The sequence below is a fragment of the Trachymyrmex cornetzi genome, unplaced genomic scaffold, assembly GCF_001594075.2.
Source record: "Trachymyrmex cornetzi isolate Tcor2-1 unplaced genomic scaffold, Tcor1.1 scaffold646, whole genome shotgun sequence".
Taxonomy (NCBI): domain Eukaryota; kingdom Metazoa; phylum Arthropoda; class Insecta; order Hymenoptera; family Formicidae; genus Trachymyrmex; species Trachymyrmex cornetzi.
Genome location: NW_017299966.1, coordinates 968570 through 987190, shown reverse-complemented (window position 1 = coordinate 987190; position 18621 = coordinate 968570). Strand labels below are relative to the sequence as shown.

At 40.6% G+C, this 18621-nt stretch overlaps 1 protein-coding gene across 2 annotated transcripts in view; it reads left to right on the top strand.

The window, feature by feature from the left end:
* LOC108767071 (rho GTPase-activating protein 20) overlaps nucleotides 1–18621 on the top strand; it is a 189701-nt gene that overhangs the window by 79906 nt on the left and 91174 nt on the right. The window contains exon 1 of one of the 2 annotated variants that reach the window (XM_018516751.1): nucleotides 14222–14853. The exons of the other annotated variant lie outside the window; for it this stretch is intronic. Within the exon in view, the coding sequence (XP_018372253.1) occupies nucleotides 14533–14853 (321 nt within the window). The 5' untranslated portion in view covers nucleotides 14222–14532. Of the gene's footprint in view, nucleotides 1–14221; nucleotides 14854–18621 lie in introns of those variants that run through there. 2 annotated transcript variants of the gene reach the window in all.

The following is an 18621-nucleotide window of genomic DNA, read 5'->3' as shown; positions in this document are numbered from 1 at the left end:
ACTTCCTTTAAGGTCGTAGCCCCATCGTCGAAAGTGGGCTGAGAGCGGCGCCGAGAGTGCGATCGTACCATCGACTACGGTATAATAGAGAAAATGATCCGAGCAATTCCCGATCGACGAAAAATCCCTTCCGCCTCTCGGAGGCGACTAGGCGACTACGCGACTACAAACCAGGTGGGCTGTATTGTCACGATCTGTCCCTCTCTCTTTCTCCCGGCGAAACGATAAACGACGCCTGACGTGAAAGTACTAATGTATCGTCAAAGATACTGATGGGGAACAGAAGCGGCGAAACGTGTAATTAACGTTAGGAAGTTATTAACACCGCGACGTGTTACATCTATAAGCTCACTTAGGGATGAGGTAAAAAATACAGTATGTTACACATATGCTGTCGTCACGAGTTACCGATGCTATGTAGCGATATATAAGCGAGGATAATTATACGTGTAATGTAGAGTGCGCGAACAAAATGCAAGTGCTGGAAGTGAATGTGCAATTCGAAATTACTATGCAGATTCGAGGGGCGTTACCTTTCCTTATGCTCATTTCATTGTATGATTATTATTACTTGTATATCCCGTATTGTTACAGGGTATCCGTAACAAATCATACTTCCTTGTAATAACAAGTACAAAACGATCGATATTATTCGAATGTAGTTAATCGTTTTTTATCACTTAAACTATCGTTAGTACAGCTTTGTGCTTGATGGTAAAAGAATTTGAAACGAATCACATACCGAATTCGCTGTATCTTAGCAATCTTAGCGATCTCAGTAAGGCCGTCTAGCCGACCTTCGCACCAAAGTGTCATCCTGCGTACTCGAGCGTTCACTGGCGTTCACCTGACTCGTGAGCGCGCACGAGGACACGCGTGATAAAGTACGCGCGAAATCTGCGCAGCTGCACGTTCGAGGAAAACGCGTAAGCGGTCCGCAATGTGCGGCAGAGCCATCCCTTTAAGCGAACGCGTGCCGACGCGTTACGCGGTTTCACGCGTCGCGACGCACTCACGCAGTCACGCACCCGTCGTGTACTTGGCTACTCCATAGGCGCCGGTTCGTGCGTTCGCATTTACATACGCGTTACCCGCGCTCTCTCTCCCTCGTCGCTCGTTGTAACCGAGATTGAATTCCTACTTAAGGAGTGCTCGATAAGGATAACGACGACGACGCACAAGCTCGGCGACCGTGCCTGCCGTAAATATTGCCTATAGACGCGAGATAAAAGCGTTAAGAGGCGGCAATCCATGACGTCGCGCGTGTTGTACCTTTTAGGTAAAAACGCGCTTCCGCGACACGCGAGAGCACAAGGGTTAAACGTAAATGGCAAAAGATCTTTTCAGCTTTGATTTACTCGACGGATAGAAAGAATTTATTATGCGCACGGAACGTTTTTAGTATCGTGCCATTAATGCTCCTTCTCGTTGGACCTTAGCATGCTTTTCAGTTTCTTTATCAAATTAAAATAATTTGTAGTACATGGATAGATCTTTGTCCTGGTTCTGCGCCATTAATGGCTGTCGGACGTCAGTTCACTTTAACCCCAGATGACTTAACTTTCTAATACTGAAACTAGAATTGAGATTAAAGATAGCAGACGTCGGTGAAATCGATCATAAGAAATTTTCTTCTAGTAGTAGTGTTCTATCAAAGCATTTTACAAGTAGTGAAAATAAAAGAATAAGAAATTGCACCTTTTTATCATTAAAAAAAATAGTAAAATAAAAAGTATGTCCTTTGCGTGGAAAAAATTATTTATACGTAATAAGGACGAGAGTAATCTTTATTAGGATAAAACATACCTGTAACTATAGTGGAGCGGAATTGTAAAGATTTAAGGGTGAAAGAAAAGGATATATATCGCGAAGAATCTGCAGACCATCGGGGATGTCCTTTCGCCCACGTCCAAAAGACGACGAGTCCTGCTCGTCTTCGAGGAACGAAATGGGAATGCGGCGGGAAGAAGAGAGGCTCGAATGACCGGTACGTGAGTCAGACCGAAAGAACCTCGCGTACGGTGCCAGCTAGCGAGAGAGAAATCCTCGGCAGGACATTGCACCGAGAGACATTCTTCGATCTACCGATCCGAATTTGGAGATATGTCGTCAGGAAGATCCAGCGCATCCCTTGAAATATTCAAATCACGTTTGGCCAAACAAGTCTACAAATCTGATATTTTTTATGCCGCAACATTAAGGAATATATATGCATTACTGATTTATATACCTATAGTTTTTATAGGAAATATATTTTAATTACTTACATAAAAATAACCAGTTTAAGGAAAGATGTGTAGATAAAAAATTATTTATGAACGTATATTAAAATAATTTTAAATGTGTTACAATATGTACGAAATACTGAGCAATTATATTCACAAATTATCCTAAAGATAATTAGATAATTTATGAAACACAATAGTAGAGAAAAGACTATAACTATTATTTCAGATACAGGCGTTGCTTTTTCATCATCATCATCATCATCCATTAGAAAATTATACTGATTGTGTTACACACAAGATTCTACTGCCAAAGCGGCGACAAGATTCTCTCATATGAAACAATCAGTAAATATTTCCTGTTGCATAATTTCATATTTAAAGAACCGCGTTTAAGGCTTGATCTTGGCAAGAAGACAGCACGGCGATTAGAGAGGCGACGCAAGGTGACGTGAGTTAAACGAGCCGTGGTTCCTCAGCCATCGTATCTTGCAATTAGCATTCTGCTTTTTACTGTTGTTAAAACGTGCACTCGAGGCACTAGAATAGGCAGAAAAGGATTCAAGGATCTACATCCATAAACTCGACTATACTTATATCTTGCGATCTCGCGATTGTCACCATTTTCCAGATGCGATTAACGAGAGACGCACCGTTTATCGTTTTAGTTACGCCAACAATATCGTTATGCGCACTTTTGTAAAGGTCGCAAGGATTTCGCAGGTCCTTTACTACACCAATCTCTGCAGTACCGTTAACCGCGATCGTTACTCGACGAGCCTGCGCTTCGTATGTCTCGCCGTGTTCCGAAGCGCCTTTTTCCGTGCTTTAAAGACTCGCACGCAATGCGGAAATGCACGCTCGAGGGAGGTTTGCACGTCGTTAGCACACTTTTGCGCGCCCGCTGCTCGGTTTCATTTCAGGCGCCATTCCGCTGCACGCTCGCAGTTATCTAAAATTCGCGGAAGATGTTGGCGTCTCAAAAACGTTAGTCCTTTCATTCTCAACTGATTTATATGAGTTATGCTTCGCCACTCACAATATACGAGAAAGAGAAATTTTTGTATTCGAGAGCCTCGTTTAATTACTAATCTTAAATAATCATAAATCACGTTAGCTTACTTCCTTATTTATTAGAAAAAAAATTTACGGTTTGAAATCGTTTGGACATATTACACGGAAAGAACGACTTTAATAAAGTATCTCAAAATTTAACTAGATCTGAAACTAATTTTGTTAGAATATTAAAATAATTATGTAGGACGTTCAAGTTGATTGCTAAAATGCTAAAACTTTTTGCACCATTGCTCACTCTAGCAAAAGTTATTTTTAGATCTGTATCTAAAAATGTAGTTTCAAGTTAAACTTTTGGATACTGCCGCACGCAAAATCGTTCTTCCCGTGTACATATTTGTAAAATGTGTATCATAAGTATGAAACTTGATATTTACGAAAATGAAAATCTCAATGAATTTTACACGTAAGAGTTCAAAGGTCTAACCGCATCGTCAATTTGAACATTTAGAGAGGCGACATTAAGCGGGCTCACTTCCAGCATATTATACCTACTGTCGGATGCAGAAATTGTCGATTCGCGGTCGATACGGAAACAACGGCGACAACCCGTGTCCGGTGCGTACGCGGTGGCTGTGCAACCACCGAGCGATAATAAAATCTAAATTGCAAATTATGACGGGACATAACTCCTGCTCGTTATTCCGCGCGTTATGCCCCATTGTCACGGTGCACGGTGCACGGTGCACCGTCTGGTCAGCCTGTTTGCACGCGCGCGTCCATCGGCTTTATAATGTCCATTTGAATCACCGCCGAGCATGTGTGTGTGCACGCCAAACCGCCGATGCAATATGCTGTGGACCGTTAAGAGCCGCGACCCTTCGAGATTCGCGCAGAAAAAACGAAGAATCAAGCACACCGGGAGCTTTGTTCGGGGCATGTTTTACGGATTCTTCCTCGCCGAGCGTAAAAATTCCAAGTTTTTTCTTTCTCACATCTCCCGGCTACTTTATCGCGAATTTGTTTGGATTAAATACAACTCAGCATGGGGTCCTTTGATCATCTATTTTTTTTTTCTTTATTAAACAAAGAGTACGAAGAGATACTGAAAAATATATACATATATATTTCTAAGGTATTTCGTTTGCAAGGGAAATAACTAAAACAATAAATGAAAAATACATTTATATATATACATGTAATTTATATTATAGGTAATAAGTCTTGAGAAACATTGAAACGCTCACTTTGATGATAGCCAGAGAGAATCTGAGAAATGAGTATGAACAGTAATGTACATCATATAGAATTGCTTAGAGTTTAAAGTCCTAATATATTCTGACAGTGTTGATGGTGGCGGTGCGTAGATTTGACGGTACGTGGAACAGGGGAAATATATTGCCGCGAGCATGCGGAAACGCAATGTGCGAGGTCAAGGCTCATCAGGAGATTGAGAAAGAGAGAGAGGATGGACACCTCGCCTTCGCGCGGAAAATTGGCCAATGCGCGGCTCGCGGCTCGTCTCTGTGTTGCGCGCGAGGGAAATTAAGATCTTATCGTGTTCATATTCTCGATGCGTGCGAGGCGCAAGTTTCTATCGATCGGCGCGGCGCGGCGCGGCGGTCTCGCAATTAACACAGCCGTGCGCGGAAAAATATCGCAAGGAAATTAACGTCGGTATATACGCGCCACGCGGAGATAGAGACGTTGCGTTTCCGCGCCCTCTGCTTTGTTAGATTCTCGCGATGAGATACGACAACGCAATAATTTACCGAATAACCCTATTGACTTCGAGGACGGTAAGGGTGAAGATCGCAACGCGATCGCCGGATTTTCCTCCTGGTAAAAATTTGTCGAGTGAAATGACGACACATGCAACAGAGAGATTAGGATCTAATCGGCGTTGCCATCTACCATGTGGGAGGGACGCGTGTTCGCCAACAAGTACAATAATTGAAACATTTATCCCTGTCTGTATACAGACAATAGCTACATTGACATATGATACTTATAAATGCGTTCAAAACTGTAGAAATTTTACTCAATGACCTGAAGAAATGGGTGATGAAGGAAAATTAAATACCTATAATTAGACATACGAAAAAAATGTTTTTAGTATAAAAGATAAAATATTAAATTGATTATAATTGCTATTTAAATAATATCTTCTCAGCACATGATTGCGTCAAGAAATGCTTTTCCGCAATGGTGTTGTATCGTAGAAAACAATCGTATTCGAAAGAACATCAAAGTACAATATTACGAGGTCAAACTTCATGTCAAAACTTGTTTTACGAACAAATCTGATCGAGAAATAACGAGATAGATTGAAAGATAAATGAAGCTTCTATCTTCTTTACGTTGTAATACATAAATAATCATGCGAATAGCATAATGCGTGCGTTCGATATGCGTAAACCTGTTTTACAGTTGTATTGATGATGCATAACGTAAGCCGTAGAATAATTGTAGGTCAATAGATCACACGATATAATATTGAAAATAGCATCAACATTCTGTGAGGTTCCGTAAGATTCGTCGGTCGACAAGAGCGTTTCACAGATGGGTACAATCATTCCTGGTATTCGAAGAACACGTGTAGTATGCGGAAATGTTGCGTGAGGTCAAGATTCCAGGACCACCTTATCTTAGTATAACAGTTGTACTATAAATTTTTACATCACGCGCAGAAATCCAAATTGCAAGTTAAGATTTTTATATCGATAAATTATCTTTTTTAAAAAAAAAGGAATATAAACTAGAGAGGAAAATGGAACAAGAGTCAAGGTTTGAGTTACGCCGCGAGGCGTCAATCAATTCCGTAGTTAGGAAAGATGTGACGAAGCGAGATTGCTCATTATCAATCAGACGAAAGCGTAAGCTGGTAAGACGAGAGATTGACGCAGATAATGAATGTAGGTACTTCGGCAGGTTGAATTGAGTCGGCGACCGCGCGCGTTCCGCCGATTGCAAAACGAAGCCTCGTGCGCTTGCAGCGCAAAGCGCATTCCTCGCCCATTGTCGGAGTCATTTATTAATACCTCCTCTCCGTCATTGACCTCTCCATTAACCCGGTTTACGCAAGCAATGGGCAACTGGTGAGACACGACGAGAATCGCGCGAGCTATTAGACCCGTTGCTTCTCGAATAGCGGATCGTCGTCGTCGTCGTCGTCAACGCTGTTCGATCGCCATTGGGACGGAGCACTTCCTGGCCGGGTCCCGCCCGGACCCCGCTGCGACTTTCACAAAGAAACGATCTCGTTCGCGGCCTTAACTCTCGATCACATACCTTGTTAGACACGACGATTCAAGAACGACCGCCGAACACGTTACGCTGTACGCGCACAGATGCTGTAAATTGTGCCTCTTTCTCTTTTTCGCGCTAAGCTGCCGCTCTACAGCTTCGAGCCGCATTGCGGGTCCGTGAACTTTATGTGGCTATTTCAGCTCTTTGTATATACTGTCGACTTATTTTATTTGCGTCGTTGATTATAAGCATGCGTATATCGATATGATTTCTATTACGTGTTTGCGTATTATTTATTGAGCTTTTATAGTTTCGATATTATATAACAATATCGAAATTAATGATTTGCTTGCATATATGCATTAGGATAATTTTTATTTAACATGTTCACATGTTAGTTGCACACATACATACAGTGAGAGCAAAAAGTATTCGTACAAGGAAATTTTTTATAAAAAAAATCTTATTTGTAAAAAATAAACATTAATTAGCCATTTTATACAGTTCAACGAATATATTCTGTTCTAACATAAACAAACGAGCTTCGCATGTATTACTGAAATTAGAAGCCAAATTTCTCGACTGTCGAATACTTTTTGAGCATCCAAATAATAGAATTTTTAATTTTCGATTATTTTTCAGATGATATATTTTCTATAAAATTAATAGAAAATATTTTTTTGATATATATATATATATCATTTTAAGAAACATACAGTCTATTTTATTCTTTATGAATAAGTTGTTAATTACCCATCGACAAGAAATGATTGTCAATTAAACGTCGAATCGACGTCGAATTAGTGTTAAAATCATCGTATCGATATCGATTCGGCATCAATTCGATGACTCATTTCTCGCTGGAGAATATTAATTTTTTAAAAATAGTTTTTTAAAAAAATATTTTTTCTGTACGAATGCTTTTTGCACTCACTGTATATATGTATTTGTACTCAACTATTTCTTAGTTGTCCGTGACGTTCAACACATTTATTCGTTCCTATCCAATAATTATGAATTATACTAATGGATGTTTTCTTACTGTTTCCGTGACTATACGATTGCTATATCTTCGGGATTCTCCATTAGGTAATTACGATACGCGCCTTTATCTGAGGTATGTCGAATTATTACTAACGGAAAATGCGAGTCTATCTCGCTTCGCGTATTTGCCATTCGCGGTCGGGAAGGTTTGTGGCGACAAGCGAGTTTTACGTCGGCTTAAGAATCTTGCAAGATTCCTGCGTATGCTCGATAGTTTATCAATCGGCATAATTGCGCTTATTTATGCGAGCCTCGATAATGTGTATCTGGATCGTAATGCTGTGGCTCCTGGGGAAATGACGGGCAAATCTCCGGGCATTTCCTGTGCTTTACTTCCGTCTCGGCCTTTTATACGACTGATAATCTCGCGCGGCGATTCGTATTTGAAACTGCGTCGAGCCCGCGGTCGTTAATTTCCTGCCGGAGTGAAACTGTGCGCGCGTTCGAACCTCGGAGATCAAAGGATAATATTTCTCACACCGGCCGACAGTATAATCGGCACGCAACGTTTCGCCCGGCTATATGTGCGTATGTGTATGTAGTTTCATGCAACACGTCCATGTCGTCACATTTATGCGTATTTCATACGCATTCGGTGGTATACACGAGCGTTACGCCCGTGCTGCTGTATATACGCGATTTAATACGCGCGCGTGCTCACGCGAGAAAATCGGTGACCGCGTCGACTCGTCGAGGACGTCGAGGTGTGCGGCACACTTCGGTCTCGTCAGAGTTACAGCCACCGGCCACTTTCCCATCGTGCTGAAACGCGCCCGCTTAGATCTCAACGCGACGCAGAGTGAACTGCGAAGAGCAAAACGCGTTGAGAACGGAACGTGCGCGAGAATCACTTCCGAGACGGAATTGCGATTCCCGTCATGAAAGACGGGCCTTTCTCGCGCCTTTCCTTTCCTCGGAATCAAGACGTAACGAGAGGGATAAAACATTAGGAATGCAAAAGTTGCAACTAGAGAGTCCCATTTTTTGACTGAAATATTGACACTCTGAAAAAAATCTCAGCAAGTTTATATTTATTTTTATCATGTATCGTGTAGAGAACGCGTGTACACAGTTGGAAAATTTGCGTTAAATTTATTTAACACCCTTCAAACGGCCTATTCAAATTTTTATGTTAATTTATACAAGAAGAATAGGTTAAAAAGTGACACAAATATATATAAAAACATTAACACGAAAAAAATAATACTGACACAATTTGTAAGCAAACTGTGAAAATATTTTTTCACTAAAATTAACATTTATTGTTAGAATTTACATTTTAAAACACATTATTTTTATGTTATTTGTTCACTCACTCATAAATTGTATTATTTCAACACAAAATGTTAACAAAGACTCAAGTGGACCGGTTCTAACACAAATACAAAATGTTTTTACTGTGTAAATACGAGAGTGTTAAAAACCATTTCTTATGCACGACACTTGAAACACGTAAAAAAAATTTCCCCTATATTTAATATACTCTTCGGGAAAATTCTGAATCATCTTGTGTACTGTATTAAAATCTGTCTACTTGTGTCTACTACGGACGATTCTCCGCATCTCATTTATCTCTTGGAATAGGTATCTCCTTTACAAGGGTCTCAAGTTCCAACTCTCTATCTCATTACGATGAAAATCATTAGAGAGAAAAGTCTATGGACATTGAAAGTATCGTAAACAGTATACAAACTACTTTACTGCCATTTTAATGTAACGCAATACATGTTTCGAGACACGAACGTTCAGAGTTAATTAGCCATCGATGCGAACGTTTTCCTATTTAGAATACACGTGAATGGTCTCTTGAAGGTACGTTCTAACGCCTCATCTTCGAAGACGTCGCGCCGCGCCGCGCCGTCTCAGTTTTCGCGTCGTCCATACATACACGAGTGCAGGGTTTCGACTGCGCTACCGCGCAGATCTAATCTTCGCCAAGCCCGCCGATACAGGCCGTTACATTCCGGACGTTACATTAGCAGCCTCGCCTCAGTAAATAGATGCCGCGTCGCCGCGCCCGATCAGAAACTGAATATTTAGCATCTTTCGATAAATAAGCATCTGCGACAGTGCAGCGGCTGAGCTGAGCACTCACAAAGTGCGAGCATTTTTTTTCCTTCTTTTTCCGTAAATACACGCATATTTACGCGCCATCGTTAATATTATTAAAAGAAGCATTAATTAATTTTTGATCATAATATCAGCAATTGCACGTATCGTTTGTTGAGTTTGCTGAATCATCGACCTTAGAATTTAGTTTATTCTTCGATTGCGCCTCTTATTCGTGAACGCGAATCTGGCGTTTCCGCACAACGGTGACTCATTGTTCCTAGGTAGACAAAAGAGACGAAATAACAGCGACCGTGACCCGCGCAGGAAGCAAATAGACGTAGCGCACTTTGTCTCTCGAGTATAAAAGCTTTCGCAGAAAACGAAGGCGAATATTAGAGGAAATTGTACATTTATCCTCATATGCAAAAAGTACTTGAATTTCGCTGTAGAACGTATAGTGAATGTCTTGTTAGACATTTAAAAAAAAGGATAAAAGAATCGAAAAACAAAAGTAATCTTTGGATTAATATTTGTGTTGGACGAGACGAAAAAGTACCGGAGAATTAATTATTTTCTCAGAATAACGAAACTTTATATGAGCGGTCGTTTGAAAATTCATTCTTTCTCAGGAAATATTTCGTAATCGCTTTTTTGCACCATTCGTGATACATATCCGAGAACAGGTGTAAATTGTGTCAAGCGCGAAAGAAATTAAAAAAGCACATCGCGCCGTGATTTCGCGATAACTGCTGTTTATTACAGAAGCATCTGCGCTCGTTCAAAATTCCAAAGAGGGTCTCACCGGTGACCTCCGGGCGACTATAAAATGTTTGAAAAAAAATCATCCTGTTAATCAGCAATAATCATAATGACACGATCGAGGGAAACGAGGGGATCTTTTGTAGCTATTTATTCCCCGTTACGTCGTTATTCGAGATAAACGTTGCGGCGGCTGTGGAGAATTCATCGTAATCGCGAACGCAAATCGCCGAGCGCTGCCCAAAGCAGCAAAAACATGGGAAAAAATATAGCTGGAGCGCGAGAGTGACGCGATGCTGCGATAGTTGGGATATTTACGTGTATTCTTCCTTTGCACCTGTCGCAAGCTTGAAATTTGTCTTGCAGCGAAAATGCACAATTTTGTCGAGAGAAACAGTATACAATGTAAAGATTACATTTCTTTGATTGTATTTTCTTTTGGTAAACTTTTACATAAATCTAATTTACAACATAATACCTTTGCTTCTTAGATAGTGAATAAAAAGAATATAAAAGTTCATTATTTCAATTTTTTATTACGTAACAATGTTTTTTTTTTTGTAATACGTCAGAATTAATTATACAGTTATATAAGAGTATCTTGTGGTATACAAAATAATTTCAATCCTCTGCCGACAACTGGAGTCTTTAAAAGCACTATTGATACTTCGATTTAGATAAATTTAGATAAATTTAAATCTATAAAAATTAATCAAATACGATCCTCTTTTTATAATGAAAAAATTCGTTAAAACTTTGACAAGTGTATCGAAAATTTTTTTCAGATTTCTATATAATTCGGAGCAATAAAAAATTTGTTCTGTTTCTTAAAAACTTGTATTGCTAACGAAAGAATTACGATTCATGTTGCTGGCGGAGGATTAAATAGCAAAAACAATTAAATTCAAATTTTGTTCGATACATATCATGGATATATATACTTGGGCGGTATGCACTGTACGCAGGCTCTTAATGCGCAAATCTTAGGATCATTTTCTAAGAATCAAGTAACGATACTTCTGCGGCTTCTCGGCTTACGATTGTTACAGTATACATGCTATTACGAACAATTCTCGAGGTTACATTCTTCGATGCTTCACTAACACGAGTTATACATACATCGGAATATTACCGATCATCTCACGTAATTACGTTGCATGGGATTCATTCGTTGTATTGAATGCAACTACTACTAGCAGACTACACACACACACACACATACGTGCGCGCGTCTTTTATGTATCTAAAATCATCTTGGTGTATGACTCACTAGGCGACAAAGCAGTTTTACGTTACACGTACGCCAGCGTAAAATGAACATCGCATAGTTGCATTATCTCTCGCGTACGTCAATAAGACTGCACGTAGCTCGTTATGGCTGTCTTGTATACACACACGGCGCGCGAGTTCCGTAATTACACAGAATTTTCCGACTAACGTCTGTCGGCTATCTTAATCGCATCGGGAGGAAGTAGGCTGAGGATGAAGGATGAGGGGCTGCGGACGAAAAATATGTTTGAACAAGCAGCAGGGGAAGAATCACGGCTAGTCACAATTATTCTTCGCGACGCGACGCAACGCGTAATAATTCAGTTTCTCATAAGCGCTGTCTCCGCGCGAAAAGAAGGGCGCTATCAGGTGATACGCGCTAATTACGTGTTGTTCGCTTAATAATTACGACACACACCGGGGCTCTCGCGTACGATTAATCAAGCCCCTCGTTTCGCCGTATATAGCCACGGGAATAATTGAAGTTTTGACGAGTTCCCACTCTAATGATATCGTTCGAGTAATAAGAAACCACTGCGCGCAGATTCACGCCCTGCTCTCCACCTTCACCTTCGATGTCCTTGAAGATGAAAGGGTGAATTGGCGCGTGGATCGATGATCGTTAATTACCTCGAGGAACCTTGACGGAGATGCCAGTTGGTAAATCGTTACACGAGTCGACAAAATGTTTGTTCTGTATCGCGAGACTCTTGAACATTTCCAAGAGTTTTATAGCCGGGAGTCACGCGATCTCAAGTCACTTTCAAAATATTACAACTATTCAAATGTTTGCAAATTAAAAAGTATTTATAGGATGGTTTTTATATTTTTGGATGCATAATCTGTTTGTGTTTGGCGTTAAGATTTGGAAAAGCAAAAATCTTTACGCGTCATCATCACTTTAGTTGACAGGATGACAATAATTTTCTGCAAGTGTTATTTTATAGCGCTATTTACTTTATAGCGTTAACTTGAAAATCGGGTCGTTATTCGAGCCTGTATATTAAGTCTACGTCTCATCTTTTTAAAGCCTTAAAATGGTTTTTGCCTTTACGTCTATTATTTGAATTAGCATAAGTGACTTGATAAGCCAGAAAATCGTATTATTAACGATTTTACGTTCCGCACGATTAACCCTCATTTACCTTCTTCGACACACGTACGAGATTATTAACCGCAAAGCACAAACTAAACCAGCAACCGTACTATTAATTAATCGACGCTTAGAAACCGGAATTCGTTCGGAATGCGGAGTCGATATTAACTTTTATTGTTGGTCGTAATCGTTAGTACAGATCGTACTACTGATCTGTACTAATGCGTGCGTGTACTAACGTATTTTATGTTATACGTTCACTTTTTTTTTGAAAAGTCATATGCTGTCATATGTTACAACAGGTGGCACATACAGTATTGTAATACAAAAACTAGAAACTTGTGTAAATTCCCCGTTACTTTTAACAATTTGCTCCAATTTTGTACATGCGAACGTTATAGAATTGACGGTTGAAACGAGATGAAGTTTATTATCTTTACCAGTATATTTTTTGACAGTTTAACGTAATATAAAGAAATATATTACGATCGTTTTACACGAATCGTGAATTCTAAAAGGAGCACGCGACTCTAAACTCGATCTTATCTTAAAAGATAACCAGTCAGTATCACACAGTTCGTTCTTATCTTAAGACTGTCTTGAGATGCTAATACAATTTTTGTGATCGGTTTGAATGAAATCTTACGACTGTACTTAAGACTGGTCTTAAATATAAGACTATGGACTTTGTCTATCCTTTTTGGGTACTCGACGTTTTCCATTTGAAGGAAAATCGCGCAACGTGACGCATCACACGTGCGGAGTCGCGCAAGCGTGCGCGTGTGCGCGGAGTGCTCGGGATCCCTTTCGCGAGGACGGACGGTTAAGGCGTTAAGGCCCGAGGGAGAGAATCGGAGAATCAGTCTCGATCGCCATGGTAACCGTGGTGAGTCGCGCCCGCCGCGGCCGGCCCGCCTCGTCGTACGTATTCACGTACCGTCCGTCATGAAACTCCGATCGTGCGGCTTCGTGAGAATTCGCACGCGTTCGGTCGGTCTCGCGCACGCTCGGTCGACTCCGCCGCGCGCGAGCGAGGCCAACCAGTCCGAGTCGACACTCTCGACAGTGGCACTAGTGGCAGTCGAGCAGTTCTCCGCGCGACTAGTTTCATTTCGCACGTATAGCTGTGACGCGGTCGGTCTTCTCAGGCGCGACGTGTGTTTTGCCTACGTCAACGCACGCACGTACGCAATTCTTACCCGGTGACATTTCTGCCTCTTTGACACAAGGGGTTCTCTCTCTCGGTGTAGGGGGTGACTCAACTCACTCAACGTCTAGTCGTTGCTCCGAAAGCGCGACGCAACTTTACCGAAACGGAGCGCGTGTTTCGGTAAATCACACGATCGCGGAGTGTATTTTGCGAGAGAGGCCGCGAACGCGCCTGAAGGCAAATACCTGTGTAGTAAGTCCGCCGACTTGAGTCTTGTTTTTCGTTTCGGCGCGTTTTGCGTTTCCAACGCATGCCTTGTTTCGTGGTATCGCCGGGACTATGAGGGAACTCCCGTTGATTTTCGCCGTGATAATTGGAGTGTGACGCGTCGCGATAAAATCATCACAGTGTCCTCGGAACCACCTGTGGATCTCTTTACGTTTACTTAATAATACAAGTGACAGTGACATCCATTTGCGACGGCGAAGCTGTGAGAAGCTGTCGACGATGCCGGGAACGGGAACGGCGACGGCGACGGCGACGGCGATGGCGACGACGACGACGGCGACGATGCGTGAGGATTAAAGGCGCGCGCGCGAGGGTCTCTGGGAGAAGGCGTCTCGCCGTTGCTCCGAAAGCGCACACGCTCGCTGGCGGTAAATCGCGATCGATTGATGATGACCATGTTCGGCACCCTCGTGCAGAGGTTCACCTCGCCGGTGACCTCGCCGACGAGCCCGCGACGGCGCTACAAGTCGCCGTTGCGCTGGGAAGTGCAGAGCGACCCGGAGGACGACCCGGCTGCGCCCGTGAGGAAATCCAGGGCCAAGCATCTCCTCGACAAGCGCAAGAGCAAGAGCAGGTCGCGCGGGCTACACTCCTCGCAATCGGACCACCTGCAGATATGTAACTCCGGCAACGGTAGCTGGCACGACATCGCCTTTCCACCACTGCGAGGCACCAAGAGTCTCGGCAGGCTCGACGGCATGAAAGAGGTGAGTCCAAGGTTACCTTTGCAACCCACTCCGACGCGATTGCGGATTACTCCAACTCGCGACATTTCCGAGTAGAGGATGGATAGCTTCCGTTTATCTGCAACATCTGCAAATAATGATTAATCGTAATTGTAGGTGATTTTGGCCCTCCAAAAGATGTTTTTCAATTTGTTAGATAATACGTACGATTCGTCCCGGAAGTGAATTACGAATTCTCCGTACTGTCGGACTCCGATCGCGTTTTGCGATCTGCACATCCTTGCTCATTTTTTGCGCCACGTTTTTATCATCGCGCAAACATACCGCTGATACATTAAACGGCAAAAGTTGTAGCGGACGATAATAATTGGCCATTAGCGTATGGTTTCAATTCTTTCTTTACTTCTTTACGTGGAACCAGTCGACGTATCTTATAATACTCCTGATGTCAGGATATACGTTAAGCAAAACGTAAGTCTAAACGATCTCGTTGATTTGTTTATTTAAAAAACAGCAAACAGAACGAATAAAGATTTAAATTAAAATTATTAAGTATTTTATAATTTTTCGGACAGAAATACTTTTATTTTAAAAGATATTCTTTGACAATTATTATTATTATTATTCATTAATTTTGTCGACACATAGGTGGTACCCGAATACCCTGATCAAATTTTAAACAATAAACATTTTCATATTTTTGTGCGAATTTTATTACAAAGTCTCAAAATCTCCACACTTGAAACAACAAAGAACAATTTGCAGAGATTTTATCTCGTACATTTTGAGCGAGGACCTTGTGAAACACGGTAGTGAAAGGGTGAAAAATGATACATTGACAGAAGGGTAAATTCGCGTATTAAGCGAAATACCGTAATCGGTATAATACAAGTTACTTCCGTGTAATCATAATCCCGCTTGATATCTAGTAACGCAAGTTTCTACATCTTCAAAACGGATCAGTTTCACTACGAATATACTTGACGCAACGATCCGTTACATATTAACGATCTTCGGCTGCGCAAGCTATCGAAAGTGCTTGGAATCATGACGCATGTCTGCAAAATATCGCAGGTATCTTACGCGTCAATTATTTTACGAATTTATGGATTGGGTAATCTGCTGTTCCAGTAGAGTAGGTACCAGGCATTCGAAACTGGCAACCACATTCTACATCTCGTGCGCGCGAGCGTATGTGACTATGTGTATGTTTCTACGTTGAGGACAGGTTGAGGGTAAAAACGGTAGTCTCGCGAATAGACAAAAACGCGCGCGCTTTTGTACATACACTCACCTCCTTGTTAACGATATTAAAATACGCGAAATTACGTTGATGTTACGAACAAAGAAATCGCTACGATGTGAATCAAGCACTAGAGTTTATCTATAATGATAATGATGTTCTGTGAAATCAGCAAACCTGGAATTACTTTCAGTGATGTGGCAATGTTTTTTTCCACGAATAAAGACAATAGAGTTTATATAGACTCCATCGAATTAATAAATAAAAATTTACGTAGAAAGAACGATTTTGCTGAAACATTAAAAAATCTAAGTAGATCCATAAAAGTAATTATAAGGAAATTCAAGCATGACGAGCAATGCTGCAAAAACATTTTAGCATCCAGCTTCAAGTCCTATCTATTATCTTAATAGTTGAATTAAAATTATTTTCAGATCTGTATCTATGTAGCTTTTTCATTTCAGATATTTCAACATACTGTTTTTTCCGTGTACGAATCTTTAAACTTATTAGTATAATTTAATAAATAATTAATACAATTTTGTAAATGATATTTTATCCGAAATTTCTTATTGCGCTTATATTAAACTCTAGAAATAAATGTACGGTTATTTTTTTGGGAAAAAAACAATCTCGTTTTCCCAGGGTTTATTACCAGATTTATTTTTACAATTGTGCGCTTCACTGTAATTTTATTCGGATGAACTTTGTTTCTCTTTCTTTAATTGAACGAATTCAGACGTTACATGTGCGTATCTCGCACAATCTGATTATATAATTACTTTACTAACGTAACACATCGGTTTTTATATTTATATATACGTAGTTCGCAAGTTCACGTAACTTGCACAGCTCGGTTATGTATTGTGGTATTCTTTTCCCTCCGTTGTCTCACGTGCGTTACATCTTAACCGTTTGCTTTTGGAAGTAGCATAAATTACCTTTCACGTACCCCCCTTTTACTTTGAAAGTAGTACGGGTCAATTTTCGAAAACTACCGAAATAGAGTACGTGACACGTGAGAAGATTCTTAAAGCAGAAAATCGAAACGCCAATGTACCGTGATTTGCAAATAATAAAAGAAGATAATAGTTGCAGGAATATGAGGTTCTAAAATATGCACTTTTTTATTTCCAAGACTATATTTTATTTTAAAATTATTTTATCGGAGAATTGAGACACGCCTCTTAAATATGGAATATCCGGAAATCTTAAAAGTGCACGCAAAAATTAATCCGAATATTTGCTCGTGTAATATTTGAAAAATGTAGTGCTACTGTTGGAATAAGAAACGGATATGTTATTCGCGTGTTTGCATTGACGTGTAAACCGACCAGATACGAATGAAAAAATGTTGGCCGCAGTCTCGAACGCGAGTTGGCACTTTACGGATTGTTTGTTTACCGTCGTGCGAGGTCGTCGGCGAACGATGATACTCGAGGCACATACATCACGCATTTGCTACGTAGAAATACATATGTACGTGTGTTTGACTGTGATCATCAATTTACGTTATCTGCATTTATATTATCGTTGTTGCAACTGATTCGATAACTTCACACATTTAGTACAACGTATACGAGGAGAAAACAGAGATGAGGAATTAAAATTAGGCGTTACTTAAAAACAATATTGAATAACACGCACACACGAGAGAATTTTCATGTATATATATATATATAATTTATTAAAAAATTAAAAAATTTAAATTTAAAAAAAAAAGTGAATAGTATAACGTTTTAATAACAAAAAGGATTAACAATATTTAAAATCTTTAGATACCATCTAAATTCTTTAAAGTGGAATCTCATTTTACAGAGTATAAATTGACGAAAAAAGGCTTAATTTTCAATCTTTAAGAGTGAGATTTTATTCTAAAAGTTTTAGAGAGTATATATATATATACGTTATCGAATAATTTTGCAAATATTTAACACGAATCCCTTAACTTTTTACTTTTATTGGTTCTGTGTTACTTAATCACGACTGAACACATCCTTGGTAAGTTTCTTTAGCTAGATAAATGGATATACGAATATGAAAATCCGCCACCTGGTCCTCGTTAGCTTTCTACTCGATAAATATGGAGTCGAGCGTTAATTGTATGAGCTATTCGTGAATCGATTTATGGGACACAAAATCGTGCGGTCCTCTCTCGCTGTTTTATCGTCGTCGACTTTCACGACGCGGCACGGATATACTAACGGCTACTAACTTGCCGGCTCTGCCACCCTTTACCTCCTAACCTTGCTCGCGATCAAAGCCTCGAATGTTGAATGCCCATCGCACCGTAAAATCACCGGCTTTCACCGAGCGTAATACGACCGACGACGACGTACCGCGAATCGCCAAACGTGTCTGTAATTCGTGCAAATTGCGATCAACCCGCGCCTTCTCGACAAACGCGAAGTCGCGTTACCCACGTACGTAATACACAACGCACGCACACTGTCATTAGGCTATAGAAACCGGATACCTAACCGACAACGACCAGCTATCAAAGCCATAGAAGTGAAACGCGAGACCGTTGTATTAATCCATTGGAT